This window comes from Myotis daubentonii, chromosome 13 (assembly GCF_963259705.1).
Source record: "Myotis daubentonii chromosome 13, mMyoDau2.1, whole genome shotgun sequence".
NCBI lineage: Eukaryota > Metazoa > Chordata > Mammalia > Chiroptera > Vespertilionidae > Myotis > Myotis daubentonii.
In genome coordinates this window covers 57,083,019-57,110,442 of record NC_081852.1, presented here as the reverse complement: position 1 = coordinate 57,110,442, position 27,424 = coordinate 57,083,019, and the positions used below count along the sequence as shown (strand labels likewise).

Here is a 27,424-nt window from a genome sequence, read left to right as displayed (position 1 = left end):
CTTCCTTCTAGTGTCTTATTGTCGGAAGTGTCTCGGAGATAACGTGTACTTTTAAACACTCATTACCAATATTCAGAAAAAATATAAGGTGTGCTTTTTTTTGGCCCAAGTGTTCGTGAATGTAAGTTAAAAAGTTATATCTGATTTGGATTCAAATATTTATAGATTTACACTATATCTATTTCGTCAAAATATATTGTATAATATTTAATAAAATCAAATACATAAAATAAAGTTTTCAACACTTTATACAAACCCCTAGAAAAGCTGCTTTTTCTTTATAAGGCTGTTGGCAATCGACCATACCCACGGAAAATAAAGGGTAACCTTTGGTTCTACTGTTTCACCAGGGACGTGTGGGATGACTAAGATGGTTCTGAATGAGTCACTGCACAGGGAATACTGCTTCACACGACGAAATGCTCTGATGACTTCTGAGGGTCTCAGTCACTTTCAGATTCTTCATCACCTAGCGGATACGACTGGACATTGTTCTGAGTGTACATTTTTGTTTTAACAGGGTAGTTGTGATCCATGAGAATAGCCTAAAAGAGAGCAAAGGGCAGATATATTAGTTTCCTGTTCAGAAAGATAAGATGGTTTTAACCAACCGTTTCTAAGGTTTACTAGTGTGTGTGTGTGGATGTGTGAATGGATGAATGAATGGATGGATGGATGGATGGATGGATGGATGGATGGATCCACCCACTATTCACCAGTCATTTGGTGCAACTGCAGCTGCCTGGCCCAGAAAGCCTGGAGTCGTACACTCGGTGAACGTTCAGGGAAGAGGACATACCAGAAGGGGTCTCTGCAGTGTTTCATTCTACCTGCAGGGCCGTGAAGTGGATTCGGGGGAACCTGTGAGCTCTGACGAAAGGCATATGCAGGTGAGGTTTAGGAAGAGTTGTCCTTAGAATCTTGGAACTGGGGGAGGGGTGGCCCCGGAGGTCACCCAATCCAACCTGTTTGCAGACTTCACGCACCAACACTAAGTAAGGACGTGCTCTCTCCTGAGGACGCCAGCTCTCGTGTTAGAAACATCCGTGGATGGACTGGACTGTCTCCACTGTCTGTGGATCGGGTGCTGATTCCCACGTCTTCACGATCACCCTTACCGTGTTGTAAGACCATGGCTACCGCCCCTTAGATCACCCTAGGCACAAACAACCCATGGCCTTATCTTCCATCAACGCCACTTCAGACCACCTCTCCCCAGTTCCTGGCTGCCCAACTCCTGCTCAACTGTATGAAGTTTTTACAAACACATTTCTCTTGTGAACATGAGAAACGGTCCGCTGATCCTCAATTGACCGGCACTTGAGTCATCATTCCTCCTGAACACGTACAGACCAAGCCCAGTCTGATCACACAGCTGATGTGTAAGTCACCCAGGACCTCGCGAAGCATGTTCAGTGAAATACTTCAACTTCACAAGTGTCGCGTGTGGTGGGCTGATAGCCCTGCCCTGGTGGCACAGGCTAAGGAACTTGACAGGGATGCACAGCTGGAACTGGGCCATGTGGGTCCAGACAGCCTCCAGCCTGGGTCGCCTCACACGCAGCTCCACGGTGCCATCCATCGGGAGTGCGAGGACAGCAGGGGATGCGGGGTCAACTAAAGGAATTCTCTCCTCAGGGTATGTCTTCCGGAGGTTTCTTCCACATGAACTAGTCTCCTAATCCCTTTTGGTGCAGTTTGAAAATCTCAATGGACACATTTATGTGGATGAAAACATTGCAGCCTCTCTTAGCATGCTTCAGGTTTGATAAGCTTCTCGGACTTCGCTCTGTGCTTACCCCACTTCTATTCTCCCAAGCATTCTAGAATGATCTGCCTGTGTGACCTGAGATAAGGACTTCCTTGGCCCTCTACGTTAGGCTGCCAGCTCCAACCGTCAGCTGCAAACTTAGCTCCACTTTTTATTCCGCTTCTTGCCAAGTGAATTGATCATGTATTTCATAAAGGGCTCAATTTCTAAAAATAAGTAATTGAGGTAATGGACACTGTGCACCAGGACAATTCTCCCCTGTGAATGGTCCTTGTTGCACAGAAGGCTTAAACCCCCCTCATCCCTCCCCCCCCCGCAAAATCTTAAGCCCACCACCTCTTATTTCTTTTTTTAATCCTCACCTGAGGATATTTTTCCATTGATTTTTAGGGAGAGTGGAAAAGAGAAGGAAAGACAGAGAGAAACATCGATGTGAGAGAAACACATCAGTTGATAGTCTCCCACAGGAGCCCTGACCAGGGCCTGGACTGGGGAGAAGCCTGCAACAGAGGTACGTGCTCTTGACCGGAATCGAACCCAGGGCCCTTTGGTTCACAGGCCAACACTCTGGCTAGGGCGCCATCTCTGTTTTTAAAATTTTTTAAAAATTGATTTTCGAAAGAGGAAGTTTGAGGGTAAGAGAGAAACACTGATGGGAGGAAACATCGATCTGCCTTCTGCATGGCCCCTACTGAGAATCAAGCCTGCAACCTGGGCATGAGCCCTGGCCTGGAATGGAACCAGCGACCTCGTGGTACATGGGACGATGCTCATCCACGGAGCCACACCAGCCGGGCAGGGACACATCTTTAGGTAGATTATAACACAGAACATACCCGGCCTTTTTAGCTTCTGGTGGCCCCATCCTTGCCCACCCCGCGGCATCGAGGAGACAGCAGGAAGGACTCGGTGAGTGGATGTGCGGAGAACCCAGAGCCACTCAGGGAAAGAAAGCTCCAATCCTCACACCGCCTGCTTTCCTGTCAGGGCAACCATGGGATGCAAGAAACATGCCCCGTCTTTGAAGCTAATTCTTCAACCGGAAAGAAAAATCCACACAGAACGCAGCTGTTCCCAACTGGGTGTTCTGAGAGCTACGGGCTGCATGCTAATTGTCTTACAACTGGAATCCAGTCTTCTTCAAAGGATCGTGCGCTATTGCTTAATCTTGCTGAGGCACTTGAGTTAAAAACAAACAAACAGCAACAACAAAAAACGCCACGGAAATCCAGTAAACCAAATGGAAGAGAAACTCAAGTGCTCACAAACCAGCTCAGAACTGCACGACGTGGGACCCGTGCGGACAGCACGAGACCGTTCACTGCAGAAATCAGCAGAATGCGGCCTGATGAACGAATTATTTGCTACGGTTTGTATTTCTTATTCCCGCTCTCACGTCCCCCAGCATTTGGTAACTGCGGGTCCTGACTGCTGACACTCAAAGGGGCGGTCATCAATCCCTTCTCCGCCACGACCCACCTGACCTGCCTCGGTCCCCCTGGTCCTAGGAGCTATGGGTCTCCACAGTGAGCAGGCAGCACTGCTGGCCGCCTCTCACTGCTGCCAGCATGCCAGCCAGTCAAGTGGCATCCAACCCAATGCCTTCGATGTTGGCATCGATGATGGGCAGCGAGATGCACTTTTTCTCCAGTTTTTAATGGATCATCTCGCTAAGGCACTGATGAAGGATTCTGACATTTCGCAGCGAAAGTGGCTTCTGGGAGCCTGTAATTCTTGTTGCTTTGCCTTTCAGGTCTGTCTCTTCCATTTCCTGCAGCATTTTTCTTTCTCAATGAACTAAAGCCTTGGCTGAAATGTGGGAGGAGGAGCGGCCCTTGGGGCAGCCTTCATTCAGCGGCTCTCAGAGCGGCAGCTGGCTGGGCAAGCACCCCCACCGCACCCCCGCTGGTCCTCCGACCTCACCATTTCCTCCCGCCCCCAGATAAGCCATCAGGCTGTCAACGAACGATAACCCCTTCGGCGTTCTGGGGTCTGAACAGCAAAAGGAAGCTCTTCTCACAGAGGGAAGAGGGGGAGGATGGGACGGGGCCGAAGTCAGAGGTCTGGGTAAGAGCGAGAATGACTGAGCACTTCCTGGGTGCCAGACATGGGCTGAGCCCTGTTGAGATCCTTTCCTTTAGTCCCAACAACCCTATGAGGTGACAGTCCTGCTCCAGGGCCCCATGCCAGCCCTTCCCTCTCTCCCAAGAGTCTTACAAAGTCTGTGGGGTGACAGAGGCATTTGTCGGTGATTAGCCTTAATCAAATTCTTGCTGCACTGAGAACTTCCTGAGCCTGATTTGGGCAAGGTACGGTGCTGGGGCCCGTCAAACAAAGATGGAAAGGGATCCTACACAACCAGGCCGGAAAACAGGGGAGTCCCGGAGAGACCCACAGTAAAAGGCTGTGGAGAGGCAGGGAGAGAGAGGGGCTTCGGTCAGAGTATTTCCACAGCACCGTCCATGCCTCTTTGAGCCAAATGGGTCCTGAGTAATTCAAAGTGATGGGGTGAGCCAGGCCAGTGTGGCTCCGCGGATGGGCACCGACCTATGAACCAGGAGGTCACAGTCGGTTGTGGGCTCAATCTCCAGTGCAGGGCATGCAAGAGGCAGCCGATCAATGATTCTCTCTTATCACTGATGTTTCTATCTCTCTCTCCCTCTCCCTTCCTCTCTGAAGTCAACAAAAATATTTGTTAAATGACCAAGTTAAATTCTACATAATAAAGGGAATAGTGCTGGATATAGTTTTCAAATATATTGAACAGATTGATAAATGCAAAAATAAAAAATGCCCCAAGCTAATACAGGCTGCATGGCACCTAACTTCAGGGTCTGCGTCTGTCTTTAAATCCACTGTTTGGGGGAAATTTTAAAAGGGCAGTTCATGAAAAGCCAAAGCATCCACATCCATTTCAGCTCAACCGTCAGGAAGAACTCGGGCGGCATTCTCAGCAGAACATCGCAAGCGAACCGCGTATCCATTCATGAACCACAAATGCCACCTCCCCTGCCTGCTTTCTCCCATTCATCCCTAACCTAAGGCCCTCTGCTTTTAGCTGGAGGAGTACCCATCACCATTAGATGTTTCACAAAGCAGCAACACCCACCACCTCCAGCTGTGAATGCTTATCAGAAAGGTTTAAATGGCTGATGCATTTCAAAATTCACACTTAGAATTGAGAGGTCTGGACATATTCAGAAGAGGAACACTTCATATTCTCTCTGGCCTATGGCCATGATTCTGGTTATGAAATTATGAATTTCAAGGTTTTTTGTGTGCCCAAAGGTGCATAAACAATATTTTTCCCTAAGGGCCTGTTACCTACACTAGAACCACCTCCGGAATCTTCCGCAGCGAGGACCAAGTCACTATTACTGAAAGCTGCAAGGGCTGGGAGAAAGGCAAACAGCCCCAGAAACGGCTGATCTTAGGAGTAAGTGCAGGGCGTGCCCAGGCTGATGTCCACATTTTCAAGATGTTCAAGCAACAGAGAATTATCCCATGTTTTTATTTCATTGGCAAAAGAGCTTACCGACTGCTAATCTATGGACAAAAATAATTTTACTCTACAAATGTATAAACATAATGCTTGATATAGTAACAGAAGTAGCTTGTCCGATGTGGTATCACCTAAAAAGGAACTCTTACCATGTATGTTTGGAGAGTTCTCCCCAAAAGGAGCAGGAACATACTTTAGAATTAAGAAACATACCTCAATGTGCGGATGGGGGAACAAGAAGAGAAAAACCAAAGAACTTATATACTTAGAGGCATAGCCCACGGACTCGGGCAATAGGGTGGTGAAGACCCGGGGGGCGGGAGGGGCAGGGGCTGGGAGAAGGAGGGTAAAGGGGAAGAAAATGAAAAACATCTATAACACTATCAACAATAAAAAGTATACTAAAAAATTAAAAATAAAACCTAACGTCTCCAAAGGAAAAAGAAACGCTATCCAAAAGACCGTGCTACAATGATCAAGAAACACTTCAACGCATCCTAAAATTTTCTCACCATTTTTTCTTCCTTGGCAGGTGGACTTCGAAGAAAAAAGCAGAGAGGAGCAAAAAGAATATTAATTATTCCAATAATTCTCATGAGCCACGGAAATCCAATTGCCTTCGCGATAGCCCCGCCAGCGGAAGGACCTTCGGGAAACGGAGAATTAGATAAAGCTCTCACAGGCACCGTGCCCACGGAAAGACGTGAAGGTTTCGGTGGTTCTCAGCAGGCGCGCTCTGTCGTGCCGAGATAAAAGGTGGTTGTGTCAGCCCACACCTTACCTAACGCGTATCCCATACAGAAGGCCACGTCTGCAATGGCGTACACACTCCCGTAGACGGACACGTGCCGCAGGTCCACCAGGTAGCCCATGATGGGCATCATCGATGAGTCCACCATGCCTGTGGGGCCAGGGAGCACAGTCTATAGAAAATGGTTGTACACTGAAGATGGGACGGATGTCAGGACGGTCCTAACCTCACATCTCTGCTGCCTCCTCCCCTCTGGCTTCCCCGCCTGCACGTGTTGAGACAGACTCCCGACAACACATCGGCTGGAGACCGATGGCAGGCAGCTGGGACAGGGACCGGGACCAGGCCACCAGGTGCCTGTCCCCTGCCTTGCCTCACCTCGTCCTCACTGTCCGGATGGCCTGTCCTCCGACAGAGGGCACTCAGTCCTCTGGTGACTCTCCCGCATTCCGGGCTGCTGGTCACTGGCCCTGGGGACCCCCGCCTGCTTCCTGTTGCTGTTTCCCTGGTTCATTAGTTTCTGGTCCACTCGACCCTCGCCCTCAACGAGGAGACACGCCTACATGCCTCCCCCAGGCTCCTCTCCGTGCACACGTTGGCCCCACACAGTGAGGAGGGTCAGAAGGAATCAGAACAGGGAGTCTGAGAGGCCATCTGGCCCTACTCACGGAACTAAAATCAAAAGAAGTTTGCTCATTCCTGGGGTGTGGGGGTGCGGGGACAACAACAAAAACACTGCCACCACCAAGACCAGTAGCATAGTTTCTGGTCTCCTGCGTAGTCGGGACAGGAAGCATAAAGAAAGAGTACAGCCCAGCCGGCGTGCCTCAGGGGTAGATCTTCAGTCTATGAACCAGGAGGCGCGGTTCCATTCCAAGTCTGGGCACATGCCCGGGTTGCAGGCTTGATCACCAGTGGGGGGCGTGCAGGAGGCAGCCGATCAATGGTTCTCTCATCGTTGATGTTTCTCTCTCTCCCTTCCTCTCTGAAATAAATGAAAATATATTAAAAAGAAAAAAGAGCACGTGTTCTGGGTTCAAATCCCTGGCTGGGTGAGTGAGATCATGCCTTCTCTCTCTGAACATCGGTTGCCCACCTCTCCCGTGGGGATGGCAATGACTGACTAGGGCAGTGATGGCGAACCTTTTGAGCTCGGTGGGTCAGCATTTTGAAAAACCCTAACTTAACTCTGGTGCCGTGTCACATATAGAAATTTTTTGATATTTGCAACCATAGTAAAACAAAGACATATTTTTGATATTTATTTTACATACGTAAATGCCATTTAACAAAGAAAACTCAACCCAAAAAATGAGTTCGCGTGTCACCTCTGACACGCGTGTCAGAGGCTCGCCATCACTGGGCTAGGAAGACAGCATCTGTGAATTCCCCCAGCAGACCACTCATTCCCTCACCTCCCCAAGGACCAGGGGCAGGAAGATGAGGGAAATTTCCTTCATTCAATGGAACTTGCTGGATCACCGGGTATGTGCAAAGTGTGGGGGCGCAGGGGAGAACAAAAGAGCTGGATGTTAAACGAAGAGGTGAAAATGAATTCCAATGGGGACCGATGTTACGAAGGCGCGTGAGAGGACACCTATACTCAGGGGACCTAGCCTGGTCCGAGGGGTCGGCCAAGGCTCTGCTCTCTTTCTACCGAAGAATAAATGCCTGCCTTTCCCTGCGACCAACTCAGCATTTACTTGCATCATGAGCGAGCTACAGGTTCTAAAGGAGAAACAAATGTGGGCTATTTACCCAAAATATTAACAGGATTTTCCTAAGGTATAATTTATTGTTCATGTTACAAAGACTCGTCTCGTTTGCCCGTGAAAATTCCTGCGGCACAGGTGGTCACCACCACACCTGTCCACCTTTTCTGTACCAAACCTCAAAAAATACCTGTGGCCGAAACCGGTTTGGCTCAGTGGATAGAGTGTCGGCCTGAGGACTGAAAGGTCCCAGGTTCGATTCCGGTCAAGGGCATGTACCTTGGTTGCGGGCACATCCCCAGTGGGAGATGTGCAGGAGGCAGCTGATCAATGTTCCTCTCTCACCAATGTTTCTAGCTCTCTATCTCTCTCCCTTCCTCTCTGTAAAAAATCAATAAAATATATTTAAAAAAAAAATACCTGTGAAGCCTGGTCCCCCAGCCTCACCTGAGAAGGTCTGTTCTCAGATCTGGGCCCTGCGTGGGGGAGGCTCTGGTTTGCCCAGGTGCGCCAGTGACGCGTCGGCTTCTGCACACACCAGGCTCCTTAAAAATACTGGCTTTCAGGAAACAGCGGACGAGGGCGTGGGGGGAAGCAGGCGTTTTTCTGTGGGCGACCCACAGGCTGTACTGGGGCTTGGCGGCCCGCAGCCTCCTCTCCAGCTTCTAGGAAGTTTAGGGTCAGCCCAAATGAGAGGAAACCTTTCTCAGCAATGAGGAAAAACAACCGTTGTAAGTCGAGGCACCAGGCTCGTGTGACTTACCAATTGCGAAACCAACTCCGAAGTTGGGAGCTATGAGTCCATAAATGTTTTTTGCAAAAGGGATCTGTAAGAGGAAATAAATGTTACACTGAAATCACGTGACATGCAACTCGAAGTCATCTTGGAAAGTCTTCCAAATATGTTGTCTCCAGCCGGATATGTGCGTTCCCTTCGAAGGAAATGGGGGGTGGGGGTGGGGTGGGGGGGCGTTGGGCAGAACCAGACCCTCCAATCTTCCCAGCTGGAGCTGAACCGGGTTTTGCGAGCACCATGAACACCAGTCAGCTCCCAATGCAAACGATCGGCCTGGCCCACACTCCCTTTCTGACAAGGACCCAAAAACCCATTTGGGGTAGGATACTGGCCACAGGAAGATGATGTTTTATTCTAGAAAAAAAGCATCTTGCTGGTGTTCCAGGGTAGTCACCCCAAAGTGCTGAAGACATTGTAATGCTTAAGGTGATGGGGGTGGGGGTGGGTGACATATATCGATATAATAACTTCCAACTGGCATTAAGTGAAAATATTTCCCTTGGAGAGTCTTGTCCAAAATTTCTAAGATGATAATAAACAATTAGAAGAAAATGAAAGATGTAAGAAAACGCATTTATCAACAAGCTTCAAACTGCTAAACAATATTTCTTGGTGATTCTTGCCCAAAGCAAAAGTCCTCTTTACTGACCATCTCCACTTGTTCGATGCTGTCTTTAACTCACCCATAAGACGCTGATCCCCACAATTACCATTCCCAGCAGGGCGCAAAGCCACCTATGGAAAACAACAACGACCCACCATCAGTACCTGTTCCGTTTTGTCCCCCAGTCCAAATTTTCCATGGAAATCACAACAACTGCTTGTCACTGCCAAGACAGAAACAGAGTTTTTTTTTTAAAGGACAGCGTTATTAGAAGACAGGGAGTGTTGTTTTCATTTCATCTTACCTCCCTATCTTGTGCGCGAGTATCCCAAAAATATTGGTTCCAATGAGATAAGAGATACTAGCCGGCAAGAAAGCAACGCCTGTAAATTATGAAAAGGACACCTTATCAGCACTGATAGCGGCCGAATGTTAGGAAAACTAATCATCGCCGACGCCGCGGGGGCGATTAGAGCCGGTGAAACGCAGCCCTGCGGCCGGCACCGGGGCAGCTAATATCCGGCGGCTGCGGGCCCAGCCCGGCCCCACGCGGCTCGTCCGTCCACAAAGCTGTGGAGACACTGCAGACACGAAATTCATTTATCGGCGCCTCCATCTCGGCCTGGCGGGGCGCTCTGCACGTGGACCGACACCCGCGGCGCCGGAGTGTCAGGCCAGGGCACCTGCCACCCCACACCCCCTTCCCCGTTTTGCAGGACAGAAGACAGACAATAGGCATGGAGGCAATTAGGGAACATTAAGATAAGGACCCCGAAAAGGTTAAAATCACCCCAAAACCCATCCCTGGGATAACTGCCCCCACCCCACGTTATTTTCCCTTATAAGTTTATGTGTACGCGCCCTGGCTGGGTAGCTCAGCTGTTAGAGCATCATCCCGATATGCCAAGGTGGCGGGTTCGATCCCTGGTCAGGGCCCTTGAACCATAAACGTGCCAAGTTTACCTGTTCATCATCAATGTGTGCGCACGGGATTTTGTTTGGTTTTTCTCCCCAAAATGGGATTATACCTACTGTTCTACGCCCTTTTTTTCACTTAGCTTTACGAACTTCTTTCCACGCCAAAAAGATAAATGTCTATGTGGTCGATTTGGGGGCCAAGTCATAGGTGACCGAAATTGTCATGTCCAAGGTTGAGTGCTCTCCCAGGAGAGGGACCTCGTGACCTCGGGGCGCGCCCAGGCTGATGTCCAGCTGCTGGCGGCAGTGGTGGCCTGGCCCGTGCCCTCGGCCGTGAACAGGAGGCTGGCCCAAGGCGGCCCAGGCTCGGCTGCCAGGGGATCTGTCCCCGTCAGCTCTCTCTCGTCCCTCTTCGCTATTAAGACAACAGGAAAGTCTCCTTCGGAAAGATGGCTTTTCCAACGCTTAGCGTTCACAACGCCAGTGTTTCTTCTTGAAATCGGGGCTACCAGCTTTGACTCTGAGCCTTGCGCACACCTAGTGAAAGTTGCTTTGGTTTCAAATCTCCAATCTTTCTCCAGAAATGATCGGGGAGGCCTCGGGGCAGACTGGCTTCCCGTGAGCCCCCTCAGGACCCTGAGCAGGGCGGGCTGAGTGGCCCGGGGGGGGGGGGGGGCTTGGGGAAGGGCTGGGCACTGGGTCCTCGCTCTTGTCACCCAGGCTGCCCCGCCCGCCAAGGCGCAGAGGGGCCTGCGAGGCTCCGGCAGAGGCGGGCCCCACGCTGCGCAGAGCACACTGCAGATGGTGCAGAGCAGGTGTAGCCAAGTGATTCTCTTCAACAGCCAAGTCTCTCTCTGAGCGAGGAAGGGGTGACCTCACTAGTGGGGAGGGGGTATCTGGCTTGGTGCTGAGCCCCACCAGGTCTCCTGAGGAACCGAGGCGGCCTGCGATCTAGCCCGATGGCCCGGGGCCCTCCCTGACTGTAAAGACTATCAAGCCAGCCCCAGGCCGTGTCTGGAGGGAGAGGACAGAGCAGCTTAAGTGCCCTGTGCAGGGCCTGCCGCACTCAATTAGGGTCCTGAGTCAATTAAGGGAAGATATCAAAACGTCAGCACAGCCTCTCAGCCCAAGGGGCTGCCAAGCCCATGCAGGACACTCCCAGCCACGGCCACCAAGCCCATGCAGGACACTCCCAGCCACGGCCACCAAGCCCATGCAGGACACTCCCAGCCACGGCCACCAAGCCCATGCAGGACACTCCCAGCCACGGCCACCAAGCCCATGCAGGACACTCCCAGCCACGGCCACCAAGCCCATGCAGGACACTCCCAGCCACGGCCACCAAGCCCATGCAGGACACTCCCAGCCACGGCCACCAAGCCCATGCAGGACACTCCCAGCCACGGCCACCAAGCCCATGCAGGACACTCCCAGCCACGGCCACCAAACTCAGCCACCTCCCAGAAACACCTGGGGCCCCAACTACCACGGGGACCAGAGAGGAAGGAAATCTGGGAACACAGCTGGCAATGAGGCATGAGGAGCGGCTCCTCATCTCTGGCAAAGCCACTCCCCTGAGCACTGACCCCATGAAGCGCCACACAGAAAGCCACTCGGTCACCCCGGCCCCCGCCACTCGGCAGGGGGACGTGATGGACCCGCCCTGGGGACGAAGTCCTAGAGGAGCCCGTCCCAGGCCTTACCCAGCTGCCACTTGTGGGAACACATGGTCTCCATCATCCAGATGGGCAGGGCCGGCTCCAGCATGGCGATGGCCATGTTTGCAAAGCAGATGGACCCTTTAAGGGAGCAAGAGGGTTAGTGGGCGTCTGAGGCCCGAGGGTCCCTTCACCACCTCCAAACACAGCTAAACCTCCCGTGCCCCCAGCCAGCGCCAGCAGCCTGGAGACCCAGAACGTTCCCTACTTTTGTAAGGAAAAGAAAGGATGGGTCAAGGGGATAGTGAAGAGGGTTGGTATTATTATTCATTATTATTATTATTATTATTATTATTATTATTATTATTATTATTACAATGAGATTCCCAGAGTCATGAAGTTTGGAACTGGAGGCAACTTGCAAGATCATTTGGTTTAACTTTCCTGACTTATTAACAAAGAAAGGGAGCGCCAATCGTTAATGGAGTAACGAGGGTGAGGTCACACGGCAGCACACAGACCACACAGACGCAGGCAGCCTGAGGCCCCTGCACCCACATTCCACCGTGCAATGAGCACAGAGCTTTCTAACGAAGCCCTGGGGCGCCCCCACATCCAGGGCATTCCGCACAGACGTGCTGTTGTGGGATTTCTTTTCAATCAAGTACGCATCGAGGGTCTCTCTGCAAATGGCCCATTGTCACTCTGCTAACCAGAACCCTTTGGGAACGTAGAACCACCTGGACCAAGACACACAGAACTGGTCCCTGAGAGCTCCCTGTGCTGTGCCGGGGGCGGGGCGGGGGGGGGGCGGGAATGGACCTCTAATTTGCTAAAATCTTGACCAAAAGAACATTGTGCAATCATGATTAAGGTGCTCACACAAGGAAGATCTTCTGTCTTTGTGACATTTACAGGCGGAAGACCGAAACGATGCTGAAATGACTAGATCCTCCCCCCGACTCCCCGCTCTGTGTTTTCATAGATTCTGTGTTTGTTTATTCCACTTACATTAATTATAGAGCCAAACTGACTGCTGGCACTGTCTGCATCTCCCCTGCTATCCAGAGCCCACACCCTGAACCCCTCATCTAGCTGAAACCCCAAACTATATGCCCCCTCCCCTAAATCCACTCAGGGCAACCTGGACAGCCCCGGGCCCCGAAGGCTGCCGGGATGATTTAGACCAGCCAAGGCTCTGCTTTTACCCTGCCCTGCCTTGCACTTCCCATGGAAATGCCAGGAAGGCTCTGGCCTAGATGCCGCCCCCAACCCCTTCCTGCCCCCTGACCATACCCGGTGCTTCCCCGCGTGGCTCTAAGTGACGTGGAACGCCCCCTTTCCTTGGGAAACGTGAGTAACAAAATCTTCTCTCAATGGTACTGACCTCTGTGTCATCAGTCACTTCTCTACAGTGAAATCCACTGGGACAAATGAGACACCACCGGCCCCCAACTCCCCCAGTCGAGGTGCCTGGACCTGCTGGTGGGCTGACCTTCGGTGCTGGGTGGATCCTGTACCTCCCTCCATGGCAGGGACCAGACGGTGAGGGTCAGAGAGAGGCAGAGGCAGGAGGGACCCAGGCTGCTCAGCCTGCCCAGGTGTCTGCCCCAAGGTGCAGGGAGTCACCTCTGGGGCCCCATCTCTCACCCCACATCTCACCCCACCTGGGCCAGCCAGGGCTCCACGGGCGTCTGGCTCCCAACTGCTTGTCAGGGATGCAGAGCGCGCCCCCTGCGTGAAGAGGTCACCCCACCAGGTTCGCGTCCCTTTGGACGACAGACGGGACCTACACCAGGGTCACACAGGCGCCCCTGACCAGACCCTGCAGCAGACAGAGGCTCCAACAAAACCAGCCTGAGGTTTTGGAAAAGCCTGAATTTGAATATCCGCGGGCTGGGCTGGCACCCACTTCACCTGGCTGCCGCGCCCCTCGTTCTCAGGACTCCTGCTTAGACTAACCTAACGCTGGCTGCAGAAAACCCTGGCTGGTCTGAAGCCACACTTCAGGGCGCCCCCGCCCCCCGACCAGCCTGACCCCAAGCATCATGCTGACGACCAAATCCAGGCCAGGCAGCATGAGACTGGTCCCTCGTCGGGCAGCCCCAGGCCTGTCACTGGGATGGTGTGAGGGGACAGTCCCTTGGATGAATGCTGCCAGGACCCTCCCTGAGAGCGCTCCTCTGAGCCCACCGAGGCCAAGAGCCCAAAGGCCCGAGATCCTTTGGCCACAGGGAATCTCCCTCCCAGGCCTTTCTGTTGGGCATGACGCCCGCTGGGTCTGCCCTCGGGGTCACACGGGTCAAGGTGAGTCAGACCCCCAGCCAAGACGCCTGCAGTGAGACCACGGACTCCTTCCGGAAGCTCAAGGCCAAGCAGGGATGGCCTTTGCCACCAACGCAGAGCAAGCGTGACCCAAAACAAACTTGGGGCGGGGGGCGGGGGGCCTCCAAGATGCAGACACCTTTGCCCCAAATGAAAAGCAGCACCTGCAGCTGGCCCAGCGTCAGAAACGAATGACGGAAGGAAACCATTTCTGTGACGTAGACCCTCCTGTGTCTTTTCTGCCTTTGCACAGCCCGTTTCCAGCCGCTTAGTGAACACTGGTCCTCGCCATCCGCCCCCACCCCTGGGCTGAGAAGGACCGGGGGGCCGGGGGGAGCCCCACCTGCGGCGATGAGGATGTAGGGGTCCTTCAGCAGGGTGGTCAGCGGCGTCCCCTTCTGGCTCTGGGGAGAAAGTGAGGGTTAGAAGAGGGGACGAGGCAGGCGCAGCGCCCTCCGCCCCCCGAGGCTCACCTCTGGCTGCACCCGGGACGGCTGGAGCACGCAGAGCTGAACAGCTGCGGGAGAAACACAAGAGGCGTGGCTGAGACCCGGTCAGCACATGTGCCCAGGCCACGGCCACGGTCCGCGCGGACTCACCTCCATCCAGGAGCACCAGGGCAGCCAGCACCAGGAACGGGGCCGTCTTCCCCACAAACTCGTAGAGCACACTCCCGAAGGGGGGGCCCACTGCAAGGGGGAGAGAGAGCGAGTCACTCAGGCCTGAGGCCGAGGCCCCCGCCCCACCCCACAAGGACCGTCCGTTGGTTTCTTGTGCTTCGCTCTCCGTTTTGTTCTAAAAGCTCTTGGCAGTGGCCACCCTACCCTACATCCAGTGGTGTGAAGTGCCCTGGCTACTTCCTCCCAGCGGTTCCACATCTGGGACACGGGCAAGAGACCCGACGGGTCACCCCAAAGTGACGGTCAGAGGGGAACAAGATCCCGGTCGGCGAGGACTTCGTCCCTTAAGCACCAGGACAGGGGAACTGCGGGCTCAGGGGAAGGGGGGAATGTAACAGAGGGAAGGGAGGGGACCCCATCTCTGGCAGGGAAGATACCGCCCCTGGTCTGGGAGGCCAATGGGGTGGGGGCAGACTCGGAGTTGGGGAGGTCCTCTCCGCATTAACCCAGGGCCGTCTGAGCGGAGTGGAAGGATCCTGGCAAACTGTCCTGGTCAAGCCTCCTGTACGTCTGGGCCCGGGAGGTCTGGGGCTGGTTTCCCAAGGTTCCCCAGCAAGTCTGGGGGTAGAGGCAGGGGGAGCCCAGGGCCTCCCCAGTCAGGAAGGCTCCCCGAAAGCAGGGAACGAAAAGCGACGGTTAGGGACTCAGGGAGGAAGGACTGTCGCTGTCCAGCCCAGACAGGCTGCCAGTGCGCCTCCACGTGGACCTTACCTACCTAAGACCCCCAGGGCCAGGCCGCCCAGGGCAATCCCCATGGCGTTGCCTCTCTCCTCGTCATCTGTGTACACGCTGGCAAGCATGCCCATCCCTACCCAGGAAAAGAAACGGCCGACTGAATTATCCGTGACTCGCCTTCCCTCCCCAACCCAGACCTGGGAGCGGCCCAAGCCCATCAGGTTCATGAAAACGCAAGACCAAGAAGGGTCTAACGAGGAGGTGGGGACCCTCTCCACAGCCCCCTGAATTATCCAGCTCGCAAGGTGAGGGGCTGGCGATGGGGCAATGCTGGTGGCCCCTGGGACAGACGGCAGACCCCCGGGCACGGACTTACTCGGGCTCGCCCACACCTACCAGCCACCGAGGAGCAGGAGGAGCCAATGCCCTGCAGCGACCTGGCGATCAGCAGGAGGGCGTAGCTCCTGGAGAAGGCGAACACTGCGGGGAGGAGGACCCGGAGGGTCAGGGCAACCAGGTCAAGCAGGCATTTCTGAGGCCCTCAGTCCGAGGGTTTGTATCCATAGTAACCACACTGTTTCTGCCCACGAAGACCCCCCTCTATGGATTTCTTTCTGCCGTTTTTTTACCAACCTCCCCGCCCCCGCCCGGGATCTGTGTTCTCAACTCCAGGCTCACGGCCACCAGAACCCTTCCCGTGACCCACGCTCCAAAGGCAAACACGAGGCACTTACTAATCGTGGAGATAAACATGATGCAGAATCCCACAAACATTGGAACTGGATAGCCGACTCTGCAAAACAAAACCGCGAGGGACATCTGGCGACTGCTTTGTGTTTTCCTAAGGCTTCGCACCGCGTCTCTCCCGCCGGCCCTCTGGGATCCGGCGGATAAGTGCTGGGTCAACTTTCCTAAAAATTCATACAGTTGGCGCTTCCTGCGTGACCTTTCTGTGTTTGACTATCTCAGAGTGTGAATACATTGATGGACTCCCAGTCCGAACAGACATTTCTCTGGAATAAATGTTAACACAACATTGGCAAGTAGCCCAGGGAACAGCCCAAATATACGGCCCCTGGTCCCGCCATTTTTAAAGTATTATTTCTTTCACTGCAGTCTTTGCTAGAGCTTCACCGAAGGCACAATGGCAACCAAATGATTCCAGGATTCGATCGGCCAGCGAGACGGCTGCACTGCATCTAAGAGGCATGGGGCAGCAAGACGTTCAAATCCGTCTTCACACTGCGCCCAGGGAGGCCAGCCTAGAAAGACAGGCCTCGTGTTCTGTGCACAAACCTTACATCCTAACTGCTCCATAGGAGCATGGCCCCTCCAGGGCTCTGCCAAAGACCTTGGCCTTTCTGTATCTCGCCCCCGGCTGGACGCCTGGCCCTGCCCTTAGCCCAGCAAGTCTCGTCCCAGCCTCCCAGGCAGCTCACCATCGCCCGCCTCCCAGAACCGGGTATCTGATGAGGTGTGGGTGTACGCTGCTACCAGGGCGCCTCCCTCATCCCCTTCCTCTCTCTGTTTCTGATTAAGCAGACACCTTGGTCCCTGCCATTTGCATGGGGCATGAGGGTGAAGGCAGCTTCCTGGTCCCCCTGCCCTGAAAGGGGGTGCGACGCTGGCGGCGCCACTGCTCTCCGGAGTTTGCGTCAGCCCAGAGCAGCCCTGAGCATCTCCAGGCCTCAACTCCCCCGCCCCCGCCCCCACCGGCCCTGGATCCTAGGCCAGGAAGTCCTGAGTCCCAGTCACTCAGCCCAGAAGGGCTCTTCTACTCTGGACTTGAATAAAAGTCACCGTTATCACTCACTCAGTTCTCAAGCACTTACACCCGCAGCTCAACGCAAGGCAAGGACAGCGACCACCTGCCCATCTCACAGGTGAGGAAACTCGGGCACAAATGAGTGACTGGTTAAACGTCCTCTGGCTAATTTCACTCCAGGCCACTTCGTCCAGCCCAGGGCTTTCCCTGCAAACTCTCCCACCTCCTCAGGGAGCCAAAGGCTTCCAACGCCACCTCTCCAACAGTGCTCCTGGCTGTTCTCTCTCTCTCTCTCCTCTCTCTCTTTTTTTTTTAACTGCTTCGTGTGCATCCAGAAACAAAAGAGCATCCTCAAGTCATGACAGAGTCCCTCTCATAGGCCCACGCAGATTCCCCACTGTGACCTGAGACGGGCTTGGAATTCACAAAGCGGGGCTCAAGGCCAGCCAGGTGAGCCAGGTGAGCCAGGTGAGCCAGGGGAGACACCGGGCTCTGAACCGCCGTTCAGACGGCCATCACGTGGCGGCCTCTCTTGTCTCCATCGGCCCGGAGCTGGCCGCTCTGTGCTCAAGATCCTGAATGAGGAAACTTGCCGGGGGCTCAGAGAGTGGTGCTCCAGGCCGTTCATATTTCTCAGCATCTACTGTGCTTCTGGAGGAAGAACAGACGTATGACAATCCTCGCAGCTGCCCCGGAATGAACACCGTTTCCACACGTGTGCAAAGCTGTTGACCTGCCAGTGATTCTTACGCCCAGGCTGCAGCCCGGCCACTGGCCCAGCTCACCGGGCAGGGCGCAGCTGGGGCGGCTCCTGGTCACCAGGAGCCCCCGGCAGTCCCTGAGACCGCCCGTGGGGAAAGAGCGGGCAGTGCCCCCTGTGATGGTCTTCGCAGTTCCATGAGGTCGCTGGCTCTCTTCCCATTTTCCAGATGGCCACACTGAGGCTTAGCGAATTGAAGTAACTTGCCCCCAATTCAGGGCACCAGCACAGCTCCAGCATCTAAGGTGGGCCGGGTCCTGCTAGTGTGCGCTGTGGCGGGGACCCTGGTTCCAGGAGCACAAGTTCACGGGCGGTGAGTGGAACAGAAGGTCCACAGTTTCACCTAAAACCAGGCGGCTCTGCACCACAGGTGCTATTTTTCTTTAAAAAAAAAACCAGTTACTGCTTTTAAAATCCCTTTGGGACTTAATGAAGCAGGTAGGGATAACCAAATGGCCAAGTTGGAAGGACACTCAAAGGCCGGCCAGTCCAAACCCTCGTCTTGGGTGGAAAGCGAGGTTCAGAGAAGGGGTGGCTCACCCACCGTCGCAGCGCAAGCCAAGTGCTTCGGACACCAGTGGGCTCACGCTACTTCGGTCTCATTACCGGACACGCGTGCCCTACACTTTCAACGTTGGCCAAGCTGCTGACGGGGCTGCCCCGTGGAAAGTGCCAGGCAGCCTTGCCCTGCAGCCCAGCGCCAAGACACACTCCTGGATCCACCCTCAACCCTCTAGCCCCCTCAGCACCCACCGCAGAAGGAAGGTCAGCCACGGCCCAGGTCCGAGTGATGGGCAGGTCGCCCATGCCCCTTCTCCTTCCCCACAATGTCTCCTGAGGGGGCTTAGTCATCAGCATCTGAGTCGCCTCCTGTCTCGATGCAACGCCTTCTCAATTAGAGTCTTGCCCAGCACAGCCAGACCTGATGCGGCAAACCTTTAACCAAATCTCCCATTATCACCCCTGCTGAGTCATCCCAGCCCCGGGCCATCCTCCACAGAGCACTGAGAGCAGTTAATCCAATCGGAATAGGACTGAAAGTCACAGACTGAGTCCCTAGAAAAAAGGGCAAAGCACTCAGCAGTGCAGACGTTAAACACACCCGACAGGGCTGGTGGAGAACCCCGTACCCCCCACTGCATCACCGACAAGCTACTAACTAGTTTACCTTTGCCATGGAGACCACGCCAAGTTCCCATCTCAGGCTTGGGAGACCTCGGTCCCCCCCACCCCCGCGAGGAAAGAGACAAAAGCAAGGACGCATAGGATACAAACTGTCCCCAGGGGAGACAAGAGGTGACGTCTCCTTTTTCAATGGTCCCAACACCCTCCTGAAAGGGGGTTCGGGGAGTGCACATCCGTAAACAGAGTAATTTAAATCGACAGGCCCCTCTGGGAAGCTTACTGTCAATCGTTCTGTAAATGAAACCAGATTCTCGGGTTCAGCCCGGGGGTCTGTCTTTCTCAGCTCCCGGATGGGCACAGGGGGTCCCGGGAGCCATGGGTCTCTTACTCGCCGAGGTGCCCCCCTGTCCCTGACAAATGGCCAGTTCCACGGCCAGCTGCTTCCGATTCCAGACGGGAAGGCCGGTCACGCCACCCCAACAGCGTCGGGGGCAGGCGCTCCCTGTCCGGGCGGCTGTTTCCCCATCCCTGAGCAGCTGAAAAGGTCACCGCTTATTCCTACAAAGCCCACTTCAGACCGACCGGCTGGGGGGGTGGGGGGTGGGGGTGAACCACAGCAGATTGCGTCGCGATTCTGTGCCCTGCGGCTTCCTCCCTGTCGGTCAGATGCTAGCTACGATCTGCAGGGGAAATAACTGGCTTTCAAATGTACTAGGTAACTATGGAAATAAATTAAGCCACTGTCACCGGCTTGATAAAAAGCAGACCAGGGAGACAATGACAAGCTAAGGAGGGAGGCCCCGGAGCTGCCCGGAGTTAACCCTTTCCCTCGCCACCCCATTCGTTTTGGGAATAACTTTCAGTTCCAAAGAGGAAACTACTAGGCAATCCTTATGCCAAGCAAGCGAGGGCCCCGCGGCCACGTTCCGAGTCTGATGTGTGGACAGAGACACGTAAAGGTGTTTTCACATCGGGCACCTGCCCGGGGCATTGCTCTTATGTGTGTGTGCATGTCTGAAATCCACTTGTCGGGCTGCATGCTAACAGGTGTTGCTAAGTATGAGTCCTTTCCCCGCCTTTTACACACAAGGCGATCCTGAAATAAACAACTTGGAATTACAAAATAAGTCACACGCGCCTCAAAGATGGGACTCGAGGTGCCTGCAGGCTTCAGACCGCGTTACTGGATGTGATCGCTACACTTGCCACGTTCAAGGTCCTCTGCTCCCGACCTGGTCACGTTTCAGTACAAACATGGCATCAGAAGGGTAAGTCCTAGAGAAACTGCTCCCAGTGAACCCACAGGGCACACAATGCTTCCAGGCATGGTCCTGTTTTATTTGCATGGTTTGGCGTGCGATCTGATCAGATATCTAAAAGCACAGGCAGGCAGCCTGCCTCTTGCATCATCTACCCACAAAAGCCACTCACACGGCAGCATGACGGCCATGGAGACGAGGTCCTGGATGTCATGGGGGGGGGGGGGTTTTGGCTGTGACATGTGTGATGCCTCATTTCACAGTGGGTCCTGCTTATATCAAGAGGCTTTGGGAAGGAGTGGCTCCAAGCTGCCTGTCTCTGGGTAGCTCCCCCTATATCTTTGGGGGTTCGGGCAGCCTCTTTTTCCCCCGTGAGAAGCACTGCAGAGGTGCTAGGAAGCCAGGCCAGCTCACATCAGTGGCTGGAAATAGAAATTTTTTTTTTTTAGGGCCAAGGAGGTGACGGAAGGTAGGTCCGTGTCTAGAAAACCAGGCTGATTTCCCCCCCGGACTCCCTGCCCTTGGGTTACAAAGAACCACCAACAACTCACTGTTTGGGCCTGTACTGGTCCAGCCTGGTACCACCAGACAGAGCCTAAGGCAGTGATGGCGAACCTATGACACGCATGTCAGAGGTGACACGCGAACTCATTTTTTTGGTTGATTTTTCTTTGTTAAATGGCATTTAAATATATAAAATAAATATCAAAAACATAAATCTTTGTTTTACTATGGTTGCAAAGATCAATAATTTCTATCTGTGACACGGCACCAGAGTTAGGTTAGGGTTTTTCAAAATGCTGACACGCCGAGCTCAAAAGGTTCGCCATCACTGGCCTAAGTGGACGCAAGAGAGAGTTAGTTTGACCTGCATTACTGACTTTTAGCAGCTGACCTTCCACACTGTGTAACAGTAAGCAGGTGGAAGGAACGAGAGGAGGGAGACACCCACACAGCGAGGCTGGGCCCTGGTCCAGTCCTGGGCAAACACTTCCGCCCCCCGAACGGCCAGCTCTTTGCCTGTAAAGTCCCAGCACTGGCCCAAAGCCTCGGCTAAACTCCCTCCCAGCTCTGATGCTCTGTGTGTCTAACACCCCTTCAATCATAAACATAGTCACCGACGGTGACACGCAGTTTTAAGCACACTTGTTTACAATACTGGAAACGAATCGCACATCTTGTTGGTAATTGAGGATGTGATTGGCACCAATTACACCAAGGACGATGTGCAATGGCTCACAAGAGAAGCTTCTGTAAAGGAAAATGGGACGTGTTCATCGCTTCTCTGGGCAGAGCCGTGGCGTGCCCAGAAATGCTGCAAGTCTCCAGACTCTGGTCTGTGGAGCTTGGAAAATATTGGGGGGGGGGGAATCACAAATCATGATCATTTTTGGAGGGTCAGACTTCCCTCAATTATTCTGCTGGCATCAATGTTCAAGGGCACTTGTATTTCCCACATTACAAGGATGTGCTGAAAGATGAAGGTTATTTTGACATTTGCTTGGTAGCTGGGGGAACCAGTAATGGTTTAAAATTTTTGCTCTAGATAAATTCCAAAGTGGATTATTCACCTTAAGAATAGACTACATTTCACAGGTCACAAAACAAAAATAGGTTTCTCTTGAAGACTTCTTTTTTTTTTTTTTTTTTTTCCCCAGCGTTGGGGGCTGCAAGCCAAAGCCTTTGGATAGTGATGATGGAGGCAAGGCCTGGCTGCTGGTAAACAGGCCTCTTCCTCATGGAATAAACAAAGGATTCAAAACAAGAAGGGGCTTTTCCAACGCTCTTCATTTGCCACTTGCATCTGGAAACCTGGAATGCTCGCATCCCTTCAGCCCGGGGTTGAAATAAGACCCTGTATGTGACAATCGCACCCACAGTAATAACAGGGCCTCATTATAGTAATGTCCTCAATTTTCCCACAGAGCATTTCAGCTCTTTGCTGTCTCAGAATACAAAACCCTGAGCCCTTTTCTGTAATTATAGCAGATGCATTTATTTTTTAATCCTCACCCGAGGTTATATTTCTATTGATTCTAGAGAGAGGAAGGGAGAGAAACGTGGACTGTCTACCGCACATGCCCCGACAGGGAATTAAACCTGCAACTACGGGCATGTACCCTGACCAGAAATTGAACCCCCAATCCTCTGGTGCCCGGGATGACGCTCCAACCAACTGAGCCACCCAGCCAGAGCCACCAGATGCAATGTAAGAAGGGCTCTCAGTCTTGGAAAAAGAAAGAAAACCCCGCACTACTGAGGCCTGCCCGGTGTCCTCCTAAGGAGCAGGAGCCCTCTCGTGGCCCAGCGGACATCGCGGAGTTCATTGGCTTGGCGTATTTTACGTGGCGGTTCCATACCATAGCCTCACACAGACTGGCTGGCTGGGCCTGGCTTAGGATTGTTCCAATCGACCCAATGGCACTCCTCAATCCAGAAAACCAAACGGCCAACGTTTACAATGTGCTTCCATCCAACTCGCCATGGGCACAGTGGCTGCACCCTCCGTGTCCGAGGGCAGCTGGTGCTGGGGGAGACAGATCTCCGTACCTGCTCTCCTCTCTCACGGAGCCCAGCCCCAGAGCTGGCCCCAGCCCCCCCGTCATGCAGAGCCCCACCCTGAGAAGGGCCCCGGGCCTCGTTTCATGCCTGCCGCTGCCCTCTTGAAATGCTTAATAATATTTAAACAAGGGCCCTGCCGGGCTGCCCCCATTCCTAGGCCAGAGCCTGGGCAGGTGTCAGCACCTCCGTTCCCAGCCTACACTGGGTGCTGGGTGCACCTGCTCAAAGCCGGCTTCCCTGCTGACTCTTCAACTTGGCTTTGGAGCCTCTGATGGCTTCCAATAAAAACCCCTTTCTCCACCTAGCACTTGGGGCCTTCTATAGACTGGCCCACCCCAACCCCCTGCTCAGCCCTCCCTAGTTCACAGCCCCCTGCCTCCCCCATCTCCAGTCTTGGGCTCTGTTCATGCTTCTAGACCTACTTCACATATAGGACTCTGGGCACCTCCTCCTCGGCCATGTCTTGCATTTCTGCCTTCGGGGCTGCACTGTTTACATGGCAGCCTGCCACCACCACTGACACTGAATCAGCTCCCCCTCCTTGTAGCGGACACCCCTCCCCTCGACGGCAAGCCCTGAGCCTCCAGGGGCCAGCCAGAGCTGCGTCCCCTTCTGAACAGGGACTTGCTGGGCGTCACCAACAATGGAAATGGGAACAAGGATTCAAAGGAATGGGGGCCCAGAAAAGTCCAGAACACATAGGTCAGTGGTTCTCAACCTTCGGGCCCTTTACATACAGTTCCTCATGTGGTGACCCAACCATAAAATTATTTTCGTTGCTACTTCATAACTGTAATGTTGCTACTGTGCTGAATCGTCATGTAAATATCTGATATGCAAGATGGTCTTAGGTGACCCCTGGGAAAGGGTCGTTCGACCGCCAAAGGGGTCGCGACCCACAGGTTGAGAACCGCTGATCTAGGTTTGCACAAACCGAGTTTGGGGTTGATTTGGGGCATTATTTGCTAGTTTGAATGATGCAGAAAACAGCCTCCGTTGCCTTCCCTGTGTGCACGTGGGCGTAGCTCAGGAACAGGCAGGGGATGAACCTGTCACACTGCCCACGACCTCCACCTCCGGACTTCCGTCTCAGCAGCAGAATGATCCATCTTCCCCCCGCGTCCCCCACCTGGCCAGCTCCGGAGGCTTCACCTCGCCAGCTCTAAAGGACACCTGGCTTTCTACGCGGGGCGACAGGCCCAGGGGTGGAAGAGAAAACTGCATGGCATGGAGAACCCGATGATGAAATCGGCATTTAGACAAGAATCCAAGTCCTCCCACGGTGGGAGGGCCTCTATTCTGTTTTAATATTTTCTTACTTTTTAAGCAACGGAGGCAGCCATGAAAGGCAGAACAAATGGGAAATCATAATTAACTATGGGCAGAATCCAAAAGGAGAAGGGATTGGATTTTTTTCCCCCCCAAGCTCACCCTCTACTGGTTCCCAGATTCTGCTAAAAAATGAATGAGAAACAGAATCCCGGGGGGGAAATGAGCTTGGAACAATATAAAAAAAAATAAACGCTCTGGCCAAAATACTATCGCCTACCTGTTGGTCAACAGTCCTACGAACGGGTTGGTGAGCAGCTGGACCGTGGCTTTGGAGGCAAACAACAGGCCAACTTGCACGTTTTCATTCAGGAGGTCCTTATTCTCGCTGGGACAGTCGGAAGGGCCAGCGGACGAGTTGGTCACCATGGGCTGCGTGGTGGCCTTGGGCAGCGGCCGCCCCTGGAGGTCTCCGGTGGTGTTCCCAGTGGCCACGGTGGAGTTGTCATAGTAGGAAAAGATGCTCTGGAAGCCGTCCGAGGGGGAGGCTGTGGGTGCTGGCCGGGCAGTCGGGACTTCAGTTGCATTTTTCTCGTGCTGGATGCTGTACAAGTAACTTGGGATGATGGGGACTGGGGACAAGACAGAACGGGAAGGTGGTGACGGCACTGAGACCCTCCCTGGGACAAATGCCAGGAGAGCGATGGTCACGTCAAATATCAACGAGACACAGAGAGGTGGTATGAATATCCCAGGAATGCCCCCTCCCCTACTGACATTGCTTAGCTCCCTAGAGAGAGTGACGCCCCAGGAGTCTAGTTCCAGAGAACCGTGTCCGCCCTGGGGTTTCTCGGGACAGGGTTCCACCCCAGGAATACTTTGGGAAAGCAAAATCTGGGCTGAGGTTGAGTCCGTGCTGACCCAGGGTCAACAACCAGGGCTTCTCAGAAAGAGGCTCGAAAGACCTTTAATTGAATGAATCAAGGAAATAGAAACCTAAATTGCATTGTGTGTCTTAGAAAAAAAATAAACCTGCAGGAAGTCATCGTTTAGAAATTCTGCAACTGGCCCACTTCTCCTCTCTAGTTCTGGGGTGGGAACCGGCAAGTGGGCATCCTATCCGGACACACACGAATTTCTGAGACTTTCAATAGAGGAAAAGGGAAACCTTTTGTTGTAATAGCAGCTTTGGGCACGTGTGTGACAACAGAACATTCAACACAAAGGAGACAAGAGGTCCCGGCTACCGGCTACTGAACTCCAACCCACCTCACACCTCACACCTCACCTGATCATCTGAACGGCCTGACTACTTGCTGCTCTGAAAACCTGCAAATGGAGCGGGGAGATGCCACTCCCACCCTGGGAGTCGAAATAAAAAAACTACTTCCTTTTACCCATTAAAAATGTGGCTATTGTAAAGGAAAGGCAAGCCAAATACTCTGCTGTTAATGAGGCTAGTTATGCAGCTGGGTTTAAGTTATTTGGTTTTTAAAAAAACCCATTCTAGGAAAAAGGCTGAAAGGAACACTTCTCAAGTTGCTCTGGAAATGGTCTAGAACTGTTTCCATCCTGAGTCATTCAAGGGTACAAGAGACTGAACTGCCACTTCCCTTCTCCAGGGAGGGGTGTTTACTTCGCTCCTAGATGTTCCATCACATTAGTAACCCCCCTTTTCGGGGAGCATAAGTCGTCTGATAACCTTCCTGTGAGCTCTGAAAATTGCTAGTCCTTCAAAGAAATCTTTCTCCCCGCGGTGACAGTGAGCAGGCAGGGGGGGAGCTGACCCTATCAGGAGGAAACACAGCTCTGGGCTGCATCGGCTGTCACATTTTTGACCTGACCACCAGGAAGACGAAGCCACAAGCCGGCTCGCAGCAGCCCCGGCGTGGCCGTCTTGGGGTTTGTGTTTTTGCGGAGAGCGTTCTCCAACTTTCCCAGGCCGCGCAGAGCTCCAGCTCGACGCTCGGTGAGTGGGGCGCCCAGGGAAGGGGTGTCGGGCGGAGGCGGGAGGGGAGGGGAGCGGCGCACGTACCCACGACGGTGAGCAGCATGTTGTCCAGAAGCAGCGCGAGGAACACGATGAACAGGATGAGCTTCCGGGAGTGCCGGCCGTCCAGCAGCCGGCGGACCAGCGCCAAGTCGCTCAGGGCCATGGCTCGGGGCTGGGCTGCGGGCAGGGGGAGAGGTGAGGGGCCGTGGCGGATGGGGGTTCCCTCGCCCTCAAAGCTCACACTTCCCGGGCTGCGGAAAGGGCGGCGCGGGCGGGTCCCCGGCGCACCCCTCGGCCACACCTGTGCTCCGGGTTAATGTCGCCCGCGGGCGCCCTGGGTCCCGGGGGTGCTAGCCCGCTCTCCGCCGCCCCGAGGGTCCGGCTTCTACCCAGCGCGCCCGGTGAGCGCCACGGACGGCGCGCGCGGTGCGTCCTGCGCCCTGGCCGCCCGGAGCCCCGCGCGGCGCTTAGGAGGCTCCCCCATCCCTCGCCACCCCGCGCCCCACGCCCCTACCCTCGCCACCCCGCGCCCCTCCCCGCGCCCCCGGCCCCAGCACCGAGCCCCGTGGGCAGGGGGCGCGGCCGGCGTTACCTCGGGTCTCCGGCCGCTGTGCGCTCCGTCCGTCCGGGCCTCCGGGTCGCAGTCTCCACCCTAGCGCCCCGCCGCTGCCGCCGCCGCTCGGTTTAGCGGGTCCGGCTGTGACGTCACGGAGCGGCCGGCGCGGAATGGGGGCGGGGGGCTCGGAGCAGGAGGGGCCACGGTCGCTGCGCAGGAGGGGCCGCCACCCCGCCCAGACCCGCGCCGCCCCCGCCGCGTCCGCCGACGTTGCCTGTCAACGGCGCCGGGAGCTCAGACTCCGCCCGCACGTGGCCGCGTGTCCTCAGCACCTGGGCCGGGCCGGCCAGCTGGGGCGGCGAGGGAACAGTCAGGGGCTCCAGGGGGAGGGATCAAGGGGAGGGGTCAAGGGGCGAGGGTGGGGCGGGGGGCGGTGAGAGGGGGGCGTGAGGGTCCGGAGCCAAAGTGAGGAGTCTTGGCTTCATCTGGCCCCAAGTAGGGAGGATAGAGGCTGGAGCTGCTGTGGATCCCCCCACACCCCCCAGCCCCAACCCCAACCCCACCCCCGCACTCGCCAGTCCCTGAAATTGGCCCCGAGGTCATGAGGCTCCTGGGCGACAGCCAGGGAAGGAGGCTTAGGGTGTTGGGAGCCGGGGGCAGCCTTTCTTTCCTGGGGAAGCCACCTGCACGCCCCCCCCTCCCTCCCTCTTCTGGAGCCTGAGGCCTCCCCTCAAGCTGGTGAT

The 27,424-nt window shown here is 54.5% G+C and overlaps 1 protein-coding gene across 1 annotated transcript; it reads right to left on the bottom strand.

The window, feature by feature from the left end:
• Positions 1–264: 264 nt before the first annotated feature.
• Positions 265–26,927, bottom strand: SLC18A2 (solute carrier family 18 member A2). Its single transcript, XM_059661556.1, has 16 exons — positions 26,718–26,927; positions 26,168–26,302; positions 24,413–24,764; positions 16,127–16,185; positions 15,789–15,872; positions 15,433–15,525; positions 14,637–14,726; positions 14,511–14,554; positions 14,381–14,441; positions 11,758–11,853; positions 9,441–9,519; positions 9,216–9,267; positions 8,500–8,563; positions 6,055–6,174; positions 5,786–5,919; positions 265–545 (listed from the first exon to the last, which is right to left on the bottom strand). The coding sequence occupies exons 2-16, from the start codon at positions 26,286–26,288 to the stop codon at positions 444–446; spliced, it is 1,551 nt and encodes a 516-aa protein (XP_059517539.1). The 5' UTR covers positions 26,289–26,302; positions 26,718–26,927; the 3' UTR covers positions 265–443.
• Between the last annotated feature and the right edge of the window lie 497 nt (positions 26,928–27,424).

Coding starts and splice junctions, on each gene's coding strand:
- SLC18A2 (XM_059661556.1), bottom strand. CDS start 26,288: ATGGCCCTGAGCGACTTGGCGCTGGTCCGCCGGCTGCTGGACGGCCGG. Junction 15,873..16,126: donor CATGTTTATCTCCACGATTA/GTAAGTGCCTCG, acceptor TCCTCCCCGCAG/TGTTCGCCTTCTCCAGGAGC. Junction 6,175..8,499: donor CGGAGTTGGTTTCGCAATTG/GTAAGTCACACG, acceptor CTGGCCCCACAG/GCATGGTGGACTCATCGATG.